Below are 26463 nucleotides of genomic sequence, written 5' to 3' on the forward strand. Positions count from 1 at the left end.
GATTATGATATCATGAGACTCGACTCCATTAAGAATTTTAATGTACACAATAAATACAAGTGTAAAGCTATTAAAATAATTTGATTTTTAAAAAATATTTTGGGGAAGAACCATAAACATCAATTTATGCATGTGAAATTTAATTGAAAGCTAACATAAACGACATCCCAGATGAAACAAATGGTAGCCAAAGAGACTACTAATATATAAATAAGTGTAAGGTCACTAGGACTACAAAATTTATATATATATATATATATATATATATATATATATATATATATATATATATATATATATATATATATATATATTTAATTTGTCTTCATATATTTTACACCTTTAAATGGAAGGAAAATTAAGCAATCAAATAATACATATAGCATCAAATTCTTTGATCTTTTTATTTCGTAATTTCAAGGACAATTTTTTTGTGGAGATTCATTCTGAAGGAAATTCATTGTAGGAAAGCTCATAAGAAGTTATTTTGTTGACAGCTTCGCATTATCTGATGAAAGCTACAACTTCAGGTATATTGCAGAAATATTGAAGGCACTTTGGATTTTTAATGTTCGCAACTTCTGGTACCGCATTAGTTGCTACAATTTTCCTTACAACGCTCTCCAGCCGTTTACTATTTAGGTTAATCTAAAAGGAAAAGATTATATATAAGAAAATTACATCTTAAATACCAATAAAACTTTGAAAGCTTATAAATTTCAGTACTGTAAATAAAAACTTTCATATTTGAGCTGTCCAGTAATAACTTACTTTTTAAAATTTATGTTTAAAAAATGGTCTAATGTTTTAGAAAGTTTAAATAAAGATACATTAAATAAGAGATATTCGTTACATTACAAATTGCTCTGAAAGAATGTGATATAAATAGAAGATATTATGGAATTGAAGCATTCTCAATTTCGTGTATAAATATAATAATTAATTGATTTAATTTTTCACAAAATATCTAAGTACCAGACTAATTTAATAAATGATGATAATATAGAAGGTGGTTTTATTTTTGGTTGTGACAGCATTCAGTTAGAAACTTTACATGTATTCTCAAAGTCTCTGAAGCATCGCTGAATGGTGCGAAATTGGATAATTCAAAGCAAATGAGTTTAAGAGGGTTATTTTCGATTATAAATTGTAAGTGAGAATTTAGAGCAAATGAAAACATTAAAATATCATTTATAAGAAGATCCATACGGAATGAACGAAATGGTATTTAACATTAAGTATATATAATTGAGACTCGAAATATATTTAATATATTAAGTTTTTATTGAATGTTTTATTACATACTAATATATTGACTACACATTTAGTGATTGAAGAGAGAGAGAATTTGGCATATCCCCCAAAGTAGGAGCGTCTTTATATTAGCCGAATCATGGTTTTTACAGTAAATTTTCAAACAATAATTTCCATTTTTCTTTCCTTAGTTTGAATGTTTGTTTTTCATAGTCTCTAATTAGAAAACTTACAACTAATTGAAATAATTCGATATTTAAAATGCAAGCTTAGGATTTACTTGTAATTTGATATGCGATATTATAATTTTAGTAGAATATTTCTGAATTTATATTTAATTTGAAAATTACCAAAATGTTATTCCTTTATGTGAAGAATAAAAAAAGTTGAAGATTATGAACTCTGATTCCTTATTTCTTTGAAGTTTATCCATTAATTTATCAATATTATGGAAGAACTAACAATGATCAATGAATTGACAATGCTTTCAAGTAAATCTGGCAAGTACAGAATTATATACCCACAATTATAAGTAAATTTTCCCAGTTGTAATTTGACATTTGGAATCGTCGGAACGATAGTTGTCACGAGAATGAATTTTATCATCAATACGAGAATCGAGGGCAAGTCCTAAGCGTCATTAAGGGTCGACCGAATATTTCTGTAAGTAATTCATTTCGTCATTGAAGTGGATGCAATTTAATGCAGTATAATTCAATACTATAGGAGAAGCGAGAACCGGCTTACTTAGAACGATTTTTAATCAGCGTGCTTGTTAGGCTTTTCCTCAAGGTGAATGTAAAATTATCAAATTATCAAATATTTATCGTCTGAATGTTTATAGCATCTTTTGGACATGCATGCTTACCGGTATATCTGGCACTTCAATAATTGTAGGAGTATGATACTGTGATAACTCCTTTGCAATGGTCAAACGGATTTTTTCCTTTATATCTTCGGTCAAGGAATATCCATTTTTCATTTTCACAAAGAGAATGGCACGCTGATCTCCTTTCAAGTTCGTTTGCCCGACGCAGATGTAGTCATCTAATTCTTCCATTTGATGAACTATATAAAAAGGAGAAAACGTTGGTTGAAAAATTAACATTTTTATTTAAACGGATTTAATCTTCATTACATCTAGAGACATAGATATTTATTGGTAGCTTTTAAGATATTTAATATATAGAAAAATTAAGAGAAATTTTTTTATCCATTAATATCTATTTATTTTTTATTACAGGAAATCAATTAAAATTGATATATTTAAAGGAAAATGTTTTTGAAAGGTTTTATTGTATTTGATTTTATTTAACATAAGAAATTAGGAAGATAAGACATGCAGAAATTGAAATGAGAAAGAAAATAATTATAAGATAGGAAATTTTGAAAATATAAATAAATAAGAAACGATATTTAGAAAAAGTTTATTACACAATTTTAAAAAGAATAAAATGATAGGCAGACAATTTTAATGCACTTACTAGCAAAATATATGTCATCCGAGCTGAAACGTTCTCCTTCTTGCTTTATTGCATCATCACTAAATTAGAATAAAATAAAAAAAAAACACTTAAAACATTATTAAATATTTAAAGAATGTTATAAAGTGGTTTTTTAATAAGATTTCATGGGTTCAAGATAAATATGATGGTATAGCTTATATATTGTTAAATATGACTGTATCTGGGATAAGTTCAATATTAAAATCATGCTATAATAAATCAAGATGATGGACTAAATTTAATGTAATGAATTAAGAATTGAAAGCCGTAGAAACAAGGAGCTGTTCAGTTATGCAATGCAGAATAATTTAATTGCATATTATTTGTATGCTAATTTGGAGGAAAAATTCCTTAATGCTCATTCAATCAGCTCAAAAATTTTTCAAATCATCAAAATTTTGCATCTGCTTATTTTTGTTCTTTAACTACCCCTTCTGAAATTTATATCAAAATTTGCGAACATTATATTTAAACAAAATTCATCTGAATTATATGAATATAGATACTTTACAAAAAGAAATAAATATGAAAAATACATTGATTTTAACTGCAATTTGAGCTTATTATTTACCTTCTTCCAATGATGATGATACCTTTTGTTTTAGGGTTAATCCATCCTTCATCATTCTGACACCAAACTTTACCTGAAAAATCAGAGACAAAACATATATTTTTGCATTTTTTCGAAAATCTGTTCCTACTGTGTTTAATATTAAGATATACTGGGGAAAATCAATCTTCTACGGATATGCAGCATTGAAAAAGAGACAATCGAGTCTCCACGACCTAATGGTCATGGCACTGATCTCATAAATTCGAATCCAGATAGAGACAATGTGATTCATAGTACGTGTAAATATTAATTATCCCTTGATTTTATGTTTTCCTTTATTTCATGTTCCAGAAGATTCTGGACATTTCTTTAGTTCACCAGACAAATGTTCTGGACTTTTCTTACTGTCTCCAGAAAAGTATTCTGGAACTTTCCCTGCTTGTATAAAAGCAAAAGATCTCTCAGTCATCGTGTTCTGAGTTCAGAGTTGAGTTAATAAATTGGTTTAGCTCTACTTCTTGGGTGTGTCATTGAGTTCCACACTAAAGAACCTACGTGACAATATGCTTTGAAGCTATTGTTATAAAATATCATATTTTTAGATTAAATACTTTCCTTTCTATTGCATGTTACGTAAATAGACATATTTTTTGAATATTTAAGAATTAATAAGGATTAATATCGATCAATCTCTAAAACATGTGAATGGTCAACCTGTAGTTACCTTTATGATTGAAGTGTTTTTATTTTTAAATATGATAAAATAGTGAATAACAGAATCTTTCAATTTATTAATTTAATTTTTTTTCAGATTTTTCTATAAGAAAATGCAAAATTTCTTAGGATTCAAGATTTTTAAACGTATAAAATGAATTGCCATTGATAATTTTTTGGAATTAATTACATTTGCTCCAGAAACAATTAAAAGTCTTTTGTTGTAATTTTTACCTGGCTTTTTTAAAAATCAATGTGACTGGATAAAACACTGTTAAATAAAATTTATTTGTTTCTAGTTTATGGACATTTTGTGAATGCTGAGGACGAAGTTCAGTATATCTCCCTTGAGAGCGTGTTTCATAAAAGTAGAAGGTTGAATGAATGCATATATTTTTGTAATTTTAAAGCTGAGCATGCCTAATTTCAAATGTAAAAGATAAGAAATCGATGGCTCAGCAATTTGAAGTAACTCATTTTGTTTACTGGAACCTGATAACATATATTCAAACCATGAAAGTATACTTTGTAAGTTAGGGCTGCTAAAGTACTCTAGTTTTACTTAGCAAGCCAGGATCGCTATAGGATTTTGTACATGACTAATAAGAAAATATGCTATTGGATTTCCCTTTTAAATTTCATTAAGCTCTCGTTTTAAGCGATTTATTTTATCCAAAAATAATTTATGTCCGTGGCTATTAGGTCAATTTTTAGTACTGGACTTCAGTTGAAATATCTTGTATTTTGTGGATCTTTCAAGGATCTATTTTTAAATTTAAATCGTTGAGATTCTTGATCAGAAGCCATATAAACATCTTCACCTCATGAATTTTGTTGCCAATATGACTGCAAAACAGCAATTTTGTCATCAAGCCTCCGTTAAAAAATATTCAGTTACTTACCGTCATATTTATTAAAATAAGAGGCCATTAGTCTTTCATTGTTCTTATCTTTCCACAGATACATAGGCAGAGAAGGAGTCGGTTTACCAATAACGATTTCTCCTCTCTTTCCGATTACAGAATTGCCTATGAAAAGAAATAAAAAAGATCAGACATATCATTTGTAGTACAGTACTTAATTTGAAGATGCAAAAGTAAATTATTTGAATTGTCCTCAGTTCTTCACCAAATATCTCTAAGAATATGAATATGAAATTAAATGCCTTTCAAATATCAATTATTAAAAAAGTTTAAACTTATATTATAAATAAATTAAAAAAAAAGACTTTCAAATAAATGTCAATACAACTAAATGACAAGAAATTTCAAACAGTTTTTAGAATTGCTATAAACATTTAAGGTTTGGATAAAAGTTACGTTATATAAATACAAAGGGCATGACCCGAAATAATGCGAAGCTATGCCTCTCAGACGCCAATCGTATGTAATGTCTTGCCATTTCGTTCTAACGTACAAGAACTTTGCCATTTAATAATGGAGCGCAATTTGAAGCTTTAATAGTAAAATTTTCCATATCCGGCATTTTAAAATCCTTCTGCCGAGTATACTTTTCTAAAATTTGAAACTCTAACGCTGTCATCAGTGGTGTTTCTTTCAATGGTAGTCATTAAGGTCGTAGCAATAAGTTACCAAGTGCGGCGGCTAGAAACTCTTCTTTGGTTTTATGGCATAAATCTCCAAATATCTTCAGTAGCTAAAACCCTTTTCTTTTCTTTTTTTATTGGATCATTCGTCTATTTCAACGGTTTGGTTTTATTGCACCTATATAATTCTTTTGCAAGACTTAAAAAAATTAGCATATAACTCCAAATCTACAGAAATTCTATGGTTGATATGAAGCTGAAGTTCTCAAAATTCATTTAAAGTTAAATGCTAATTTTAGATGTTACTAATATTATGGATATGTGTCCTCCCGAAGGAGGTACATTCCGTCAACGGAGTTGTAGTAAACACAATTACATTACAATTACTTATCCAATAAATTTTCAACCCCATATTTCAGGGGCCCTGGGAGAATTACTGGATACTTAGATTAGAATTATTTAAACTCAGCAACGTAGTATAAGTACAACATGTTGCATAATTTAGCAGAAAATCATCACACTCTTTTAAATAAAGCTAGCAAGGGAAAAGATGGTATTGTTTTATGATTCAGTTTGCTTTGTGCTTATGATACTAAACATACACTTACCCACTTTATCAAAACAATGAAAATCAACTCCTAAAGCAGGTACTTGACATTCGTTCATGTAGGAGGGAGAATTGTAATCAAAAGCTGTAACATCACCAAATGTTTCTGTTGCTCCTAAAAAAATATCAGCCTCAATTATAAATGCTATGCTGTAGATGCTACGAATATAATTTAAGGAATAAATCATATATGTGTTGATTTCCGATGCATTCACATTTTCATTCTACGTTTTTTCCAAATATAATTTAAAGTAATAATTTTTAAAACTCGTCTTTTAATCATTGCCTTTTTAAGTGATATAACGTTGTGTTGTGCTGTGTTATTTATTTGTGTTTATTAAATTAATAAGGGATTCATACTTGTGGGGTGAATTGGAACTTCAAAAGCGATCTCGCAAAACGCGTCAAATAACAACGATAGGTCTTTACAGGTTTCTTGTACAGAAATGACATGCAGTAACATATAAAAAAATAGTGGTTCGTCTTGCTCCTCAAGTGCACCTGTTATTGCAGCAGAAAGCTGTGCCACTATTATTTTTTAATTTGTTTTATCAGTGAAATATTAATTTTTGCTTTCTGCGAATAATTGAGATAAAATGATAAAAAATGCAAAATATGAATTAATAACATGAAATTCCTAAATGTTTTATTTGTCAATATTTTTTTTTTATTTACTTGAAATTTAAAAGATATTTCGTTTGGATTAAGATGGGTATGCATATTTTCTTCTAATATAGAAGAAAATATCTTTGAATGAATGGGTCATTCGATTGATTAAAAAAAATTCTTGATACGATATTGTTTCCAGAATATAACAAAAAGGCATATTAATAAATATTAAAATGCCATAATTATTTTATAAGATAAACTGATATTGATTGAGACATTCGAAAGATTTGAAAATTTTGTTGAAGACTTTGCTGTGTATAAAAAACTGAAAAAAAGGCATACTGTTGTCATTTTTCTTAAACTGTTAAATTGCATTTTGTTTACAAAAAAAATCATACCTGTATTCATATTAAAAATGAATACAGGTATTCATTCATATTAAAAATATTTTACACAACTATTCAATCTCTATTTCTGCTAAGAAAGGTTTATTAAAGGGAAAATATGAAATAAGTGCCTTTTATCATAGATATAATGAGTATAATCTCCAAAAAAAGTAGCAAAATGATTGGAAAGAAAGATTTAAAAAATTTATTTAATACGATCTTACCATATAAAGTTCCAAGAAAGACATCTTTCTTTACTTTGTCGTAAATATATTCGTAGTTCTTGGGTTTCACAGGACTTGCCCCCATTGACAGAACTTTGAAGTGATCAAAATTCATACCAGGATCTGTTAGAAAATAAAGACAATTAGCTACACAGTTATCTTAGATAGATATGTGAATTAAAAGTATCTGTAACAAAAGACATAATTTTAAAAATATTTCTTTTTCTATGATAAACGAGAACTTTTTAACTAATTATATTCGTATTTTGGGCGAATGATTATTAACCTATCCACTACTTTGCCGTTTTAATGGGTCGTGATAATTCTAAACTGGCTAGTCAATGTCTGTTGACGACGTCGTCTTCGTCGTTCCGCGTTACCACAGAAAGTGAGTGCAGTAGCGTCTGATGGTCAAGACCTCCGATTACGCGGGGACAGAAATCTGACTTCTAGCTCATATGAAGATGTCACTCGCTTGCATAATCCATTTTTAAGGGGGGGGGGTTCTTCCACACACCTCACAGACATAGCACAGGGAAAGGAACAACTATGCCCGAACCAGGACTCGAACCCGGGACGCCCAAATCACGGGGAAGACACACTACCCGTAAGCCATAACGCCGTCACCAATCTCGTTTTCATATGAAGAATGCATAATGTAAAGTGAGGACATCCTTGCTGATAAGTCATTTCACACCCTGCTTGTCTTTTGAAACAGAAATTGCTCCGTTTGTAAAAAAAATTTACGGCTATTTTAGTCAGGTCTGTAGTGACAGACTTAAATTAGTAAAGTCGAGTTGCAAACAAATTGAGGTGAAAGTTTTGTTACAAAATTGATAGCAATTTTCAGCACTGGAAATACCATTGACATCTAAATAAGTTGGATTTAATCCTAGTTTTGAGGATTTGTGTGGATTGTTATAAGACAACATTTGAAAGCTTGAATCCTAATCAAATATCTAGTAAGAAATCAGGCATGTGCATCACTCTTTAACTTTCGCACCTCATGAATAAGAGAAATTTTACTATCTGATGGTTTTAAATTTCTCCAGAACGGCTTGTGTGAGAAACTTTCTAAGCAATGAGTTTTTCAATCTGCGACCTTCCTGTGGGGAAACTGAGATTTGGACAAGCGATTGTATTGTGGTTTGCATGAGTAGGCTTAAAGTAAACAAATTAAATTAAAGGAGTGCAACATCCATTTTTTAAATTAATAATTTTGCTTTTTTAAGTTTAAAGTTTTATTTTTCAACTTAATAACATAAAATTTCCTTAAATTATGAACTTATGAACTTAACAACATAAAAAATATTATGAACTTAATAACATAAAAAATAATAACAATACATGGATTTCAAATTTAATTAAATCTGCATAGTTTGCAAACAATTAGGTGAAAAATTTCTTAATAATCAAATTAAGTCTGTTTTTAGGATATTTTACATAATATGAAAGAAAAATTTTCTATTTTCCTTCATTTTTCGATAAAATTATAGTTTGTACCTATTCATATAAAAAATAGTTATTCAAAATCCAGTGTAATCCCAAAATGTAAGGAAAATTAAATTGACTAAAATTTAAAAATATTTGCTTTGAACTAGAAATAATCAAACAAACCTGTTTATGAAATTATTTTTCCATTCAAAAGCACCTATAGCTGATAACAGTAATTTACACTTTTATCAGAAAAGGATTTCTTTGCAAGCGTAAAAAATAGTAAAATTCGAATGGGATGGTTATGGAAAAAAAAATTAGAAACTAAACATTAATTCAATTATTTATTTATATAATTTCTTCTCTTATAATTTTACTTTTCGCAATAAACATACATTTCATTCAGATAAACTTATACTCTGCTTATATGATCGGCGCGAGCTTTGAGTTTACAGTTTAGAAAAACTCGAACATGGATTTGCTGCTATATTTTAAAGTTGTGTAGAAAATAATCAAAGCATTTGTTACAATAATTTATTCATTTTACTGAAAAAACGTTTGAATCCTAAATGCTGATTTTTTTACCTGGTACTATATTTTTCTTATCCAAATGGTCGATATATGGTGTTGCAATAAAGGAATATGTAATTTTGTATTTGGAAAAGATGTTCCATAAATTGAAACCTAGTCTGGTATATGTAGGACAACCAGCATACAAGAATACTGTAATTCCTAAAGAAAGACTCGGCAATGGGTAATCCCATACGCTCCAACCAACCTGAATAAAATGAAAAAGTAAATTTTAAATAACCTCAATAAAAAGAATATTTTCGAATGAATTAATGAAATTTAAAAATGAATATAATTAAATTATTAAAATAATTAATTAAGAACATTCTAAATAATTAATTAGTTTTATTTTTTAATTGAATGTTATTTAAAATAAACTAGTTGTTTGCGGTTATCTGCAAAATTAGAAAAATATTCATATATACAACTACAACTGGAATCTGTTTTTATTAAAAAAAAGATCCTCACTTCTTGTTGATATTTTCTTAGTAATGTTGGAGAAATTTTGATAAGAAGCGTGCAGTTTTATTCATCTTTCAAAGTCATGTTGATAGACGAAAGATTAACATTTGAGTTTTCATTATTTCGTCTTCTTGAAATGTTTTGTCAAAAAAAAAAATTACGAAGGAAGCAACTTATTATTATTTTTTTAATTTTGTTCATATTGATTTCTCTCGATATGTTTTATTCAAACTGAGCAGAAAATTCAAGTGAAAGATCCCTGACATTTTTTGATAAATATATTATAAGTTCAAATAATATATTAAATGAAATTTTCCGAGGGATCCAATTAAAGATGAGCATCAAAGTTCGTTCATATAAAAACTGTAAGAGGAAATAATAAAATGTCATATTATTGAATGATTTATGCGCAAGTATTTATTTATCAGAAGGAATTATTTGAAATTTAAAAATAGTTTGATAAGGGAAAAACTTAATGGCAAGACAAAAGGTTATTGATAGTTTTTCTTTAGAATGAAAGTTCGAGGACAAATGAATGACATAAATATTCAACAAAGTAAAGAGAAAATCTACGATCGCAAATTTCAAGTTATCATGTGAAAGCATTTTTATTTTTTTAAATATTATTTGCCAAATGTAACAAACTTCTATATCATTTTCTAATAACCCTAAAAGCGAAAAATTGATGCCTCAAAAGCGATAAATCGCCAATTTGTTGCCTAAGCATTTTGAGGCTCCAAAAACCTTAAACCAAAACAATATCATGTTCTCGCATGATAAAAATATCAAAAGAATTTTAATTATAAAAACTTTTAATAAAAATGTACGAATGATAAACTTTCCAGATCTGATTTGAGCTATCATCAATGATTTTCAGTGACGCAATAAACCTCATAGCGTTTTGATTTATTGCTGAATATGTTGATAGATTTAATAAATTCGTTTCAAAATATAAAATAGGATTTTTTGATCCCATTCGAAATTTTAATATTTAGCGTTTTTAATATCTGTAGTTTTTGTTCATCAGATTATAACAATAATAAAAATCAATTCAGCCACATTGAAATATGATAAATATACAGGGTGGTCCAAAAAAAACTTCCCCTATATATGAAACCCTAGCGGCCTATCCGCTCAACCAATCGAACCAAAATTTCAGACATGGTTCTTTGAAGGTATGCGCTGGAGATTGTGATGATTCTAAACAACACAGGGTTCACGGTTACGGTTACAGTGAGAGAATTTTGAAATTTTCGAATGGCAACACCTACTTTTTCCTTGCGCAAATTGATCAGCGTATTGAAAAACAACAAATGGCGTTGGAACGATTAGCCTGTAACGAAAATTGCCGCCATAAAGCATATGCAAAGAAGAGATTATAAAGGACTAATGACAACACAGAGAGGAAAGAGAAAAAAAGTTTTTATTGGAATGGAATAATTACAGGTTTTCAACGTGTTCACCTTCGCAGGCGACAACGCATTACATTCGGGAGATTGTGCACAACAATGCCGAACGTAAAATGAAAGGAGGAATCTGCCTAACTTCATGTGTTATGGCATCTTGCAATTCTGACACAGTTGTAGAATTCCGTTATTCCTGAATTGCAGCAACGAAATGTCATTAGGGACATTGTATGGATGTAAGATGGGGCTCCTCCACACGTCACCCAATGTGTTCGGCCAGTGCTGCAACAACAGTTTGGTCATAGAGTCATCTAGTAACTTTGCAGTTTCGTGGCCACCGCGATCCCCCGACTCACTCCTATGGATTTCTGGTTCTGGGGTTATCTTAAATCTAAGGTGTACACGCCTGGTCCACGAGATGTGTCAGAATTGCAAGATGCCATAACACGTGAAGTTATGCAGATTCCTCCTTTCATGTTACGTTCGGCATTGTTGTCCACAATCTCTCGACTGCAATGCGTTGGCGCCTGCGAAGGTGAACACGTTGAAAACCTGTAATTATAACTTTCCATTCGAATAAAAACTTTTTTTCTCTTTCCTCTCTGTGTTGTCAATAGTCCTTTATAATGCTCTTCTTTGCAAATGCTTTACGGTGGCAATTTTCGTCACAGGCTAACCGTGAACCCTGTCTTGTTTAGGATCATCACAATCTCCAGCGCATACCTTCAAACAACCATGTATGAAATTTTGGTTCGATTGGTTGAGCGGATAGGCCGCTAGGGTTTCATATATAGGGGAAGTTTTTCTTTGACCACCCTGTATATACATTATTATATTATGTATTTTCTTAAAGTTTTATTGATAGAGGTAAAATGCCGTAAAGTTTATTTTAAAGAACGATATCAAGTGCCTTATAATTCTTAAAATTCCATTACATTCTAAAGTTCAAAATTAAGTAGTTCTTTTCACCATTTCTTTTTCTCGAAAATGTTTTTTTTTAAATCTAGGATTCTATTAGTTATTTATTTCGAAATCACTGAGAACAGTTGAAATTAAATTTATTGATATTATAGTGCATATCAAATCAAATAATGAAATTTATTAATGATACGTCGGTATGTACAATAACGAAATAATGTTGAATAGGTTTAATTTTTCTTCTTCTAAACCGTGGCAGTCTTGCACAATGCCACGTTGATGCAATCAAACCAGACGAGAATAGAAGCGCACACACATACGCGCACGCACGCAAGCACACACACGCACTAACACACAAACTCAGAGTTCAAAACTGATTTTCCCCTTTTTATAGATAAGTCCTTAATTATTTTTTTTTCTGTGACAATAATTTTTTTTTCTAAATTAAGATACCTTTTTCCAGTTTTTGATATTTTTTCATTGTCTACTATGGAATTATTTTTAAAACAAATAGAGAAGATTAGACAAAGAGTTTTATTTTTAAACTGTAAGATAAGAAGGGCAATGATAGAGTGCTTACTGCTTACCGGATAGTGACTGAAAAGTCTGTCTCCTTTTTTCAGATCCAGAATAAAAATAAAATCACGTAACTCACCTATTAAACTCTAAAAGATAAAGTTAGTTATCATTAATGCAATTTTAAAAACTAAATAAGAAACTGACAAAAAAAGAATCCTAATGTGAATGAATCAGCTAATTTGATATTCAATTTTAAAAATAAAAACATAAAAGAAAAAAAATTACCCCTTAATACTTAAGAATAAAAAATTTGAATAGAATTTAACTTCTGAACTATACATTTAGAAAATATCTTATTTTCCTAGGAAATACCTCTCTTTTGTGCATAATTCGTTTTTAAAATATAATTTCAAAGGAATTAATCAATTTATAGCCAATATTTAGTCAACTGCTGCTAATAATAAATATGAATTACACTTCAATGTGAACCACCATTCAAAAAAATATAAGTATGGTTTTTGTATGATTTTTCTTTGACATTCTTGACAAAGAAGAGGATTATAAAATCATATCGAAAATCTTAAATCGCTATAAAGTATTCTTTCTAATAATTTAAATATGTGAAATAGTTAAATAATAAGTATCTTAATAGGTTTTTACCATTAAAAGAAAAAAACTTCAAACTCCGGAAACGAACATCATGTTATTTTCTAACTATTTTACATCATTGGCAACGAATAATAATAAGTATTCTTTGAAGTGGCATTCATTTGATTTTAAAAACATTGTTTAATAATAGGGTTTTATATGTTTACTAAACTTTTACTAAAATTAAAATTTACTACTTTATTTTCTGCGGATCAATTAATTGAAAGCGACTGCATTCACAATAGCAGACTTCGTTTTTGCAGATCATATACAAGACTTCATCTGTCACCGGGATGGTCTAGTGGAAGGCTTCGGCTCTGGAACTCGGGGTGCTCCAGAATCAAAACCCATTCTATTAAAGATTCAGAATGCATGCGACCTTGATGTAACTTAAAGGTTATGTACTGAATAGTAGATTTCAGCACACTGTAGTAGGAAGTTTGGAAAGGGGAGTGCCACCTCACGCATCATTTCCGTCATCTGGGCTACAGTTCAAAATTGCCAAGTTTCTTTCTAAATAGCAATAACTCTGTTTTAAAGTAAGATGATAACATATATAAACAAAGCAAGACTTATTTTTTTTTTATCCAGTTCACTATTTTTGAAACATTTTTAAACACATTTTTAGAAAACTTGAAGAAATTATCATCCTAACATTCAAATGATGGGAAATATACATTTTATGGAAGGGTTGTATTCAAAAATATAAAAGGAAAATTAACTTAGATCATATGAAAATAAGTTTTAAATAACTTTTGATGTAATTTCTGAATCTTTTCTTCCAATATTTTGCGTCTGTAAATAAATTTTGAAAAGGCAATGCTTTTTTTATTATAAACTTTGAAATCGTTTGAGATATGCATTGAAAAACCTGAATTAAATACCTTAATAGTGAAATTCAATCGATAAAACTTTATAACATGCATTAGATATCACAGTTATTTTTGATATTTTATCAAATAGCATTTTAATTTAATATAAAATTTATTTAATGAAATAAAATTTCTTCTGATATTTGTCTTTTTTTTTATCCAAAGTGTAATCATTTGGAGGAACATATAGTATAAAATAAATGACCGTCATTGAGATAACTACATGGAAACTGAAGGCGGTGTCATAATAGCCATCACCGGTCACATCTCAACTCTTCCTGTGGGAGATATGCTTTGTATTGGATAGCAGACAATTCAGACCCTTATTATATCTCTAAGAGATACAGATACTCTTATTTTATTTGGTGAATTATCATTTACATGACCCCCCCCCGCCTCCCGGAAAGGCAGACTAGTATGCAACTGTATGAAAAAGATATAGTTATCAGTTATATTCACTGATGCAAGAATGCTGTATATAAAACAGTGCTAAAAAGTTGATATGTACTATAATGCAAAATAATAATTATATACTATAAATTCAAAATATTGTATAAAGTACGTACCCCTATTCCATGCACAACTCCTTTTGGAAGACCCGTGGTTCCCGAAGTAAAATTGATTACTCTGGGATGATCAAGCGGAAGCTGCTCAAATACCAAATTCGGTACTATGCCATTACTGTCCACTCCAGCCCGCAGGAAATCGTTCAAAGAAATGCTTCAAAAGAGGTAAATATTAACAAAAAATGCAAGACCAGGAAATTTTAATAATTTTAATAAATTTAAAAAATATATTGATACAATTTTCAACGAAAAAAAAATCAAAATTATTTATTGCATTCATCTTTCATTTGAGATAATATTCTTCTTGTCGACATTATTTACTGCGGAATCTGAATAAAATATAATATTTCGTTTATATAGTAAATGATTAAGCAAGAATCTTTGATATATTTTAAAAACATATTGATTTTGCTTTTAAATGCAATTACTTACAAGAGATAACATAAATCCTACTAGCTAGTAAATTTTTTTAATCTAACAGGGACAAAAACACTAATTTTTTGCAGTCTGTAAATAAGAAAAAAAAGCACATTCCAATTGATTTAGGGTTGTTCTTGTAAATTATGTGGTAAAAGGTTTTTTTAGGACGACAGACATTTCTGCTTCTAATATGCTATAATTAGATATTATTTAATAAACAATGTTTTCAAACACTGTGATTAATAAACAATGTTTAATATTTTAGAATAAAGTAAAAAAATTTAAATGGCTGAAAAAATATTTCCAACTGTTAGTAATTTATTTCATTTTACCTGTAAAAATTTTTTATGAAAATATTTTTTTTTGAATTTATGGCATTTTACTCTAAGCAAAATTATAAATAATCTAAATAATTATAAATGTATTATAAGTGTTGACGTTCAAATCATAGTTCATTATATATATATTACATGAATGCAAAGTGTTAATTATCAGTTGCAAGTAGTTATGACTAAGCGAAATAATTTCGTAAGATATAACAATTAAAGCAACATCTTCAAAATCCTTATATATTTTTTTAATAAGAATACAGATTATTTCTTTGTAAAAAAAATTCTGTATTGTTTTTCTTCATAGCGTTTTCAAAACATTCTGCAAATTATATTAGTTTCATTTTTGAATCATATATATTTGGTTCAGCACGCTTCTGTTCCTCCATATTTATAAAAGTCATTTTAAAATCAAACAAAACTGTCAAAATGTCATTTCAGCTACGCAATGCATCGGCATAAAAAATAGAACTTTTTATTTATGCAAATGTTTGTCGTATTATGACTTGATGGTACAAAGTATGAAATTCTTTTGAAATGAAAAAAAAAGTTTTACCATTTAGGCATATTCATTAAACGCTTTTCCGTTTCTTTTTTAGTTGTAACGACAATCAGCTTTTCCATGCTAGGAATATCTGTAAGAACAACGCATATTTTATGTAAAAAAAATTGACATAATCAATTTATATTTATTTATATTTGCCTTACAGTTTCATTGAAAAAAAATCTATACCCAAATCTTACAACATACCTATTAAACCACTATATAAATGGGATGCAAAGAATCGATAATTCTTAAAAAAAGATTTTTTAACAAAGGAATAATTTTATGTTAAAACTGGTATGAGAGTTATTTCCTCTATTCTCTCCTCGACAGGTCTTAAAAAATTCCCTTGTATTTTTTTAAATAAAAGAATAGATTTGATTGGACTCGTAGTTTGTGGTAGAACTAGCAGAAATTTTACCTCCTTGTTTCTCTTCTCTATAATTCTTTAAAAAAAATTCTAATTATTTTTGCATTTTTTAAACAAAAGAATAAAATTGTGTTAAAACTAACAAGATGTTACCTTCACGATTTTCTCCTCAACAGTTCTTAATTTTTTTTTTTTTTGCATCTTTTAAAATAAAGGAACACAAGATTAGACAGAAGTTTAGATATTTAGAAAAGAAGTTTGCCTGGTAAATTAGCAGGAATTATATCTCTTCGATTCTCAACTCAACAGTTCTTAAAAATGCTTTACCTTTTTTTTAAGCAAAAGAATAAATTTGTTCTAGATATTACTAGCAGATTATCGAGGAGATAATACTAGCATGATTATTATCTCCTCGATTTATTCTTACACAATATGAAGTATTTTGTACTTAAATTTCTTGTACAATGTCAATGATTCAAATTTGACACTTATGTACAGTTCTGACGTAAAGAGCCCAAGTTACATTTCATTTATCAAGGTTTTTCCTTTCCTTTTGAGCATTTGTCTTCACATATCCTTGGAAAAGCATATAGAAAAACTTTAAATGCTATAGTTTTTTTTCGTAAAATCATATACTAAGCCCCATTCAACGAGCTCATCACCTTTTTTGTACTATGGTAACGAATAATAAATAAGTCAACAGTTCAATAAATATATTTTAAAATTCTTCTAACTCGGGTATATGTAAAAAGGAGGATTCATCAAAATGAGAATTCGATTGTTTTTGACGATTGTAACATTTTTTCATTGAACACTTTCGTGTTCGATGATATGAGTTTGGTAAAATAAAAATTCTAATTTAGAATCATGTCAATGGCTTTATAAATATTAAAACATTTAGCATCGCATTGTTCAGCATTCTTCAATATTAATGATATGTCAAATATGTAGAGAATGCTCTTATTGTACTGGAGTACACTAGAACTAAGGCAAGTTTTCTATAAATATTCTTATTTATAGATGCATATTTAAAAACAAAATCATTTTATGTACTGATGATCATCTATCGTATACCTTCAATGAAAGAAGTTAAAAATCATTCTTGAGCAACACCACTTTTCTGAACTCTTGGTATCATTTTCATAAGAAAGCAATTGTAGTCGTAAAACCTAAATAATGTTAATTTTATCACGTTTTATATGTGCCTAAATCCAAGTACTATCTTGACTAAAACTGCCAAAAGAGAATATAAGTAATTTAAATGAATATATAAAAGTAAATTAAAGAATATTTACAATAGTTTCAAATTATACAAAGCGGATTAAAGTTGATTTCGCAGCCTGATTTTCACTCTGGCGTTATGAATTTTATGTTTTAATTTATTTTTGTTAAAAGTTCAGAAAAAGCAGTATACTTTTGAAATTACAGTAGAAAAGAATCTTTTTACTTTCAATGAGAGTTGGAAAATCATCGATCACGTGAAACGGTTGCCCGTCTTCTTGGAAATGATCGACAGTTAGGATGAATTTGGGTTCCATAAAATTGAGAACTTTGCTTGCTGCCTGAAACCAAAATAGAATGAAAAAAGGTTCCAATAAAATTTCATAAAATATATAAAATTATATTAAAAGATATCAGTACCATTTCAACAAATTTGCATTGATAAAAATACATTGGGCAAAAATAAGATTACACAAAAATCACAAAAAAATATTCTACTTGTTTTCGGAATTTTTTTTCAACACTGATGTTTTACTAAAAACACATCTGACATAATATTTATTCTTATTTTAAAGTTTATTTAAGTTTCGAAATTTACTCACTTTGGCTCCAAAGAAAGGAGAAGGTCCTCCAAAAATTCCACCGATACTAAATACTGCTAATGCAACAATTACAGGTTCCTTCCTGTTAGACATGAAACCTAAAAACAAAACGAATCATAAGTATTTGAATTGCCAGTAGCTGAATTGTTATTCTTGTATGTTGCAGATATTATAAAGTAATATCAAAGTATATTTAATTGCATATAAAATTTATGTATAATGATTTAAAAAAATAATGGAATTGGGAAAAAAAATAATAGTACAAATCCGAATTCTGATTTCAGCATAATCGTTCAGCAAGAATCGTTTAATCGTTGCAAGAACTATTTTTCTAAACTCATTGAAAATTATAATAGTGATTCGGCAATAATAAAAGTTGACTTGTTTGTTTAGTTATATTAGCGTCCTGAGTTAGAACAACACTAGGGCTATTTTGGGACGGGTCTCGTAATTTTGAACCGAGGTCAAATGACAAGAATGATACTTGAATTGATTCTCTCTTCTAACTTCAACACCAGAGAGGGGACATTTGTCCCTGACGGATTTAACGTGTTCCAGACCACTTATCCTCTCGAATCTGGAACCCTAGTATCCCGAAGATGAGACTTTACCACCTGGGCATTGTGGTCTACAAAAATAAAGGAAGCATGGCATACTACTATTTTTATTCTTCGTGTTTAGATCTATATTTATTTACCCGACTCATAAAATGAACAGAATTTGGATTCGTATACTGTTTTCCAAAAATCTAAACACTATTTCTATCTGAATTTCAGATCTCTTAACAGTTGACGAATATTATAAGACTGCTCTTTTTTTTCTTTGACAAAAGTATAACCAGTCCATTCTTGTATTTAGTGGATTAAAATGTATTTCAAATTAATTTTAAGCACATGAAAAGTCTTATGTCCCTAGTTTCCTACGTTAAATGAATTTCTTGAATAAATTGTCACTACAATAAATTAATGACTGTTTATACTTTAACCCTTTGTTTACGGTCGAGACTTATAAATCCCGTCAGTATTTTCATGATGCTATATTAATTAAGAACTTTTTTAAAATCATTGGGACTTTGAATCACTTCTATGAAATCCAGTCTTCAATTATTGGAGGGCAACATAAGATTATTTCTCACTGGGTGCTAATTAAAGAGAAATATATAAGAATATACAAGGGCAATTGAATTATTTTGAAAATCATCCTTATCTGAAAATCATATTTGATTTGTATTTTGGTAAGTTAATTTTTTTTTTTTTTGCTTTTCATTTTTTATTTTTCTACATTACTCTTAGAGTTATTTCATAAAATCTTTGTTTATCTTTTTGTATCTCCCAAATTAACGTTAAAATCTCAAAGGTTTCCAAATAATATAATATTAAGATCACAAAAATAATGCTTGCATTAAGTCCTGTTGGGATTTTCAGTACCAAATTATTTTCTATGTAATTAATGACCTTGGTGAAGACTTAAGTATAGTGAAAATTGTGCAATAAAGTGTTTACTTGCACTTAAATTATTGAAAGAAATTACCATGAAATTTAAAAACTACTAAGAAATTCAATGAAAAAGTGCTAAACAAAAATTATCTGACTGGTAGGTAACTTCGAAATTTTTGATATTAAAATATCATATTGCAACAAACTCAACGCATTCCATTTAAAAATATTTGAAGATATGAGTAAACTTTTACTTTAAAAGTCTAACTATTTCTTTCAAATTATTTCACTTTACATAATCAATCATCCAACTTACAAGCAACTCTGTCCCCTATTTTTAGTCCATGTTTTCGAAAGGCTGCAGCGTACAGTTTCACTTCTTCATAGAGCTCGGCGAATGTCAATATTTCTTCGTTCCCCAATTCATCTAAATCATAAATAGAAATGTATGTAAAAATTATTCTGTGTTTTTAAACGGATGAAATAAAAATGAATGTGAACGTCTACTAAGTTTTTAATCATAAATTTGATATCTTAAGTTAATTTTATAGTTCAATGATTCTTATACAACTAAACATAATACTATACTTGCAGCTTCTAAAAATAGTTTTGATTTTAAAGTCATTAATAAATGTTGTACAGTTTTCACAACGGAACAGTAACATAAGAAGGCATTATAACACAAATGTTGTGAATTTCAGCGATATCGAATATGAGCTTCTATAAAAATAAGCCATTCAATGTAAATGAAATTTTTATATGTAACAGTGACTTAAAGGTTTTTGAAAATTTCAAGTCTAAGTTTGATATAATTATACTCTCAGTTTCATATCGAAATATAAGGCTTTACATAACTAACACATGTGTTAGTGTGCGTGACCTAAAAATTCAAGTTAAAGCCATTAGCGAAGTAAAATTAGCAATACAAGCAATGATTAGTAAACAAGCATACTTTTAGTATAAAGGGAAAAGATTAGAAATGGGAGAGCAATGATGCTTTTATTTATTATTGGGAAAGTTTTTTAAACACACATTTACTGTGCAAGGCATTGTTTATAGAATTTTACTTTCTCGTTTACAAAGAAAAATTAATTTATTCACCAAAAACTTCAACCTCGAGATTTTGACGTATCTCCACGTTTCAAACCTCCCAGAAAACACATTTTTAGAATTATATATCCACGTGATAACGATAACTTAAAAAATGCTTTGAGCGGGAAGGATGAGGTTTGGACGAATTCCTACCAAATTTTGAATGGAATCCATTTTCAGGAATTTTGTTATGCTACGTGTCCAAATATGATAGCCAAAACACAAAGTGCTAGATAGATAAAAGCGTCTAAAAACTGATCCATTTCAAATTTTGGTGTCCAGATATGATACCCAAAACACAAAGAGCTAGATAGATAAAAACGTCTAAAAACTGATCCTTATCAAATTTTGAATTATACCCGGGATTGCGTTAGCTGTCTATCGGTCTGAATCTTCACATTCATGTTAACGTGGTAACTTCAGAATGCAATATTTTAGATAAATGAAATTTGGTATGTTATTTGTTTTTTATAAAAATTATAGTTCTCTGTCCAGTTTTGTTTTCAATCGGTTAAAAGAAAAACTTCTAAAATCCATACTCGATTTCATTCATAATATCATTGGATATCTGAAAGTCAGTAATGGGCCTTGGTTATTCCTGAAAACCTAAAAAAATGTCTTGCAAACTAGTGTATCAGTTTATTATCGATTATATCCTATTATCCAATTTTAATAAAAATGCTTAAATATACGGTTTATGTAAAGTTCCGTCACTAAGAACTTTAGCTCAAGTTTCAAAATATTCTAATATAGATAATGGAGATATAAAGAGTCTGATTGAATTCTCTTTCTTTAACATGCATATATCTTTATAATAAATTAGTTCATTTAATGTAAATGTTTAAAAGAACACAGAATTCATGAGAATTTCTATTTATAAAATTTTATTAAAAATCGAGCAATTTTTTGGCTTTAATGTGACTTCATGTGATTGGGGAATCGCTGTAAGAGTTACCTTTGATTGCTTTAGAATCATCTTATGACATCATCCAGACATGTTTATATCTCAGAAAAATTATAAATTGAAAAATTCTTGATATTTTCTATTTATAAATCTTATTGAAAACTAATATTTTATCTTTTAATGTTCTATGAATGGTAAATTGTCAAAAAAATATCTTTGATTATACCTAAGCAAATGAGCGCCGGTGCGTCATGTCTATATCTTAGAAGATTTTCGGCAAAATTGAATCTTGCTCCCGGAAACCATTTGACGTCAAGGAAATTTTTACCTGTTTTCGCAAATACCTAATAAAAGAAAAAAAAAGTAATTCATTTTTAAATATGAAATGGCGCAAATTTTTCAATAGAATAATTATAATTTTTCAATTTTGTTTCACAACAAAAAAGAATATTTTTACTCATTTAACTCATCAGTTTATATATAGGTAATATTGAAAGATATTCATATATAATCAGTATGTAATTCGTATCTAAATATTTTCCCAAATTTTTTTTTAAAAAAAACCACTATTTTATGAAGAAAAAAAATTGCCGAGGACGCTTGTTTTTTCAGATATTGGTTGAAATGAAGATTTATTGGTTATTGATTGTTTATTGGTTATTTATTGGTTACAGATTTATTGGTTGAAATGAAGTGCCTGGCTACGTTAATTCAAGTCTTCACAGTATATCGACAGCTATCCTTGAGTTTTCATGAGAAGGCGACTGACCTTCAACTGTGCGATGGCGGGTGTATTTGCAGAGAGGAAAAAAATTATACTAAACAAATGAGACGTTTCTTTTATTTCAGCATGTGGCATGGACTTTGATTCGTGGACTCCCCCCCCCCCATTTAGTGTATACGTTCATCTGCATGAAATCGAAAGTCACCTTCTTTATTGTGAAGGCCGAAGTCAAATTATGCTAAGGACTATTCATAGGCCACATTTTCTTGCTCTGAATATTTCTTTCAATTCGTGTACCATTTATACATGTGCAATGTATTAATTAACGTAATGTATTCTTCGAAATACATGGACTCAAGTTCCGCATTTTATTATTTATTACAATTTATTCATAGCAAATTAACAATTCCGTTTCATTAAAACAATACTGATTCTATTATATTTCTTTAAAACTGATTCCTTTCCATTTTTTTATTACACTTGGAATGGAAGATCGATTTTCAGATGGAGGATAGAAAAGTACTAATTTTATTTTTTTTAAAAACTTACACTGGTAATTTGTGAATTAATCTTGTATTTTCTGCTAGAAAATGTTACAATTTATTTTTTAAATGAATATCATATCATCGCTTATTTAAGGAATTGTTACTTGTGTAATTTAAAGTATTTCCGAATATTCAAACAACAAATTCAGCCGAATCAAAATATATATTTTCAAATAATAATATTTCTTCCAGAATAAATAATTTTAAATTCGAATTGGAAATTGCTTTTAATAAAAAAAAAGATAATTCAAGAAGGATTTTAAATACCTCGTCATATGGCTTAGAAGCGATGATGTCGAAATAATCCCACATTTCTTTCCAATAGTCCATAAAATTTTCTACGGACCATTTATGTAGATCCCAGTAGGATTCTGAAAACAAGCCAAGTGTGTGAATAACAAAAGGGATTCCTATTACGACAGTTATATTCATTAAATTTATTTCTTTAGTGGTATAATCACTAAAGAAATAAATTTTAGAATTTTAAATTTAATTTCTTTTCTCATAAAAAAGGGTTAAGAACAAACAAGACTTACCAAAATGTTGATTATATTTTTCTGAAATATACTTTTTAAATTTTTCGAGTTGTGTGTCCGGAATTTTTTTGTCCCAAATGAGAATTGTCGGTCTCTGAAATATATCATCACTGACATTTCCATTCGATTCTACTGAAAATAAGTAAATAGTCTTTTTAAAAAATCGTAACATTTAGAAATGCTCATATTAAGAACATTATAAATATTTTGTCATAATTATCAATTATTTTCACATAAGATAATTTCTATTTTGTAATAATTCAAAGGTTTCTTAAATTTGGAATAATTTAATAGATTCTTTATAAATGACTAACAATAATTTCAATGGTATGTAATTGTAATTTACAAAAAAATCTTATTAGCTCACTTTCAGTTCTTATATGAAATAATTTCCATTTTGAAATAATTAAAAAGTTACTTAAATTTAAGCTAATTTGACTGATTCTTTATCACTGATTAACTATCCTCTTATTGGATTATAACTGCAATATATAAAAAAATTCTTATACATGAAATTTTAAGTTCCAGTAACAATACTATATTCTTTTGTCACTAATTTTTATTTAAATAATTTCATTTGAAATATTTTTAACTAAATTTCCATTGTTACCAAGACGGAATTTCAATAAACCTTATAAACTTTCAGAGAAAATATGACATTGAAATGTATATGTGTGAAAGTTAAACAAATTCTAAGTTTTTATTTCTTGGCTTTATTATGGATTTTGCTCATACTCTTTCATTCTTCGTCATTTGCCGATAGTTCAGAGATATGAGATTCTTCTCCGAAAGTAATCGACAAAAACTTTGAAACTTTTATAAAATTTGCGTAACTAAGCTATATTAAATCTGTCATTCGTTGGATTTTGCAAACTCCTTCTTTGCAAGATTTTTACAGTTGTTATTTAATCATCTAATTTTTTCAATCTTCACTATTTGGTTACATGGTGGTTTTTCCAAATATTTTATATTTAAAACATACCATTAGTAATTGATATTCTGCTTTATATCATTTTGTTTTTTTTATATTTTTTTCGATAACTGTATATATCATGAGCATATAGACCATATATGCTATATGTGTCCAAACTTTTATTTTAAACATATAATTTTTTCTTATGACTTTTGAAATAAATTTGCCTTGCTTTCATTTCATCATGTGCAAATAATTAATTATTGAAGAATACATAGTGGTGTTAAAGAAGAATTCTCCTTTATTAAAGATAAAAGATTAAAGTTAGTTAAAGAGAAAATTTCTCAAAGTACTGAAAACGAAATATTACACACGAATGTGTTTTTCTGTCATAAATTCATCAAATGAATGATGAATTAGAAACTTAAACAGATATATTTCTTGATCTTTAATAAACTTATTTAAGCAGCTTCAGTGTTTCTTATGAAATCTACATCCTCAAAAAAAATATTACTTTCACTCTAGATTATATGAAACTTATAGTAATAATAAATTAGCATAACGTTAATACAACTAAACTCAAACTATTACATGTTCTTTCTCCTTTACAGGGATTATAATGTCTGCAATGGAAAAATATTTTGAATACTAAATGAATTCCTTCAAAACGTGACATTAATATTGCCAAACAAAAATAAAACTTGATATTTCCTCTGTCTTCAATCTTCTTTTCTATATCTGTTCCACTATTTTCAATTCTCTATCTATCCCAATTATTAAAGAAATCTAATTAAAAGCAAATTCTGTTTCATTTTGTATACTTGATGGAGAAGTAACAAACTTTAATGAAAGCAGAACTAGAGTTATAGCAGTTTCTTAAAAGAGAGATTTTACTTCATTTCGTTATCACTCCCTCGATTGAAATATTTTATTAGTGAATAATTAATTAAAAAATGTCTCTTACCAATGCCATTTGTTTCCATTTCAATGAATATTTTATTGCAGTAAGAATTTTATAAAAATATAATTAAGTGAAATGTGGAAAGAGATATATCACAATGAAATATATAGGTATGTTGTTTTCGTAATATAAATTTGTTATTTTAGGTGCTTTTCATATGGATAAATGAATACAATGTATTGTTTTAAAGTTTCGAATATGTGACATTTTGGGAACTTTCGTGTTATTTTTCTTGATATTTGTTACATTCACCCTTAAATATGCTTCATGTCAATACATACTTCCAATGTCTTAAACAATCAAAATCAATCAATACTCAGAATCAATCAAATGTCAAACGGATGCTTGAATATAAGGTTTAAAAAAATTTATGTTGTCAAAGAAAAATCTGGCAAGTAAATGCAAATAAAAAAAGGACCCAAGATTTTGAATAATCTTAAAGTGTTATGAATTGGATTCACAGGTGTTCTAGAAAAAAAATTAAAGGAACATTGACTTATTTAAAGAAACGATGAAACAGTTTCGAGAAACAAGTGTAACAAATCATTTGTGTGTTAATATTAAAGAGTACTCAAAAAAAATTTAATCTATCAATTTTCCATAAAATTTCATATGGTCGTTTTTTTTTAAAGTTTGGAAGTCAATGCATATTTGTAGACATTGAATTTGCTTTAGTAAAATAAAAATGTAACAGATTCTTATCGTAATATAAAATAAGAAGAAAAAAAATGGTTAAAAATATTCAGTTACAGATTTTTTTTGACAGCTTAAACTTTCTGGAAATCTGTTTGTGAAAGATGATTCATTTTTTCTTAATTCTCTCTTTTTTTAAAATATTTTTTAAAATTACATCTTGCCTTTAGAATCGTAAGAAAAATTGATTTGCTCAGTAATCAAGATCAAGCATCAATATAATAAAAGTTTTGTCTATAATTTTTTGACTAACTATTTTACTTTCTTTTAAATAAAATATTTAAATAGAAAATATTTTAATTATCAAAAATTTCGTTGTCGGGATCTTAAAAATGTGTTTGGATCAAATATATGTCAGTCTGAGAAAATAATAATTCAAA

The 26463-nt window shown here is 28.2% G+C and overlaps 1 protein-coding gene across 2 annotated transcripts; it reads right to left on the minus strand.

The window, feature by feature from the left end:
- Window positions 1-385: 385 nt before the first annotated feature.
- Window positions 386-25511, minus strand: LOC129963560 (acetoacetyl-CoA synthetase-like). 2 transcript variants are annotated; one of them, XM_056078019.1, is made up of 18 exons: window positions 25394-25511; window positions 23517-23648; window positions 23248-23351; window positions 21938-22055; window positions 20032-20142; window positions 18280-18377; window positions 17904-18018; window positions 16099-16177; window positions 14794-14947; window positions 12776-12853; window positions 9418-9610; window positions 7399-7521; window positions 6181-6294; window positions 4929-5054; window positions 3331-3403; window positions 2739-2797; window positions 2123-2322; window positions 386-648 (listed from the first exon to the last, which is right to left on the minus strand). In XM_056078019.1, the coding sequence occupies exons 1-18, from the start codon at window positions 25410-25412 to the stop codon at window positions 505-507; spliced, it is 2040 nt and encodes a 679-aa protein (XP_055933994.1). In that variant the 5' UTR covers window positions 25413-25511; the 3' UTR covers window positions 386-504. The 2 variants fall into 2 exon arrangements, with proteins under 2 accessions (XP_055933994.1, XP_055933995.1); XM_056078020.1 differs by having other exon boundaries at window positions 23517-23645; window positions 25394-25457.
- Between the last annotated feature and the right edge of the window lie 952 nt (window positions 25512-26463).

The sequence above is a fragment of the Argiope bruennichi genome, chromosome 3 (genome assembly GCF_947563725.1).
Source record: "Argiope bruennichi chromosome 3, qqArgBrue1.1, whole genome shotgun sequence".
In the NCBI taxonomy this organism is placed as follows: Eukaryota; Metazoa; Arthropoda; class Arachnida; order Araneae; family Araneidae; genus Argiope; species Argiope bruennichi.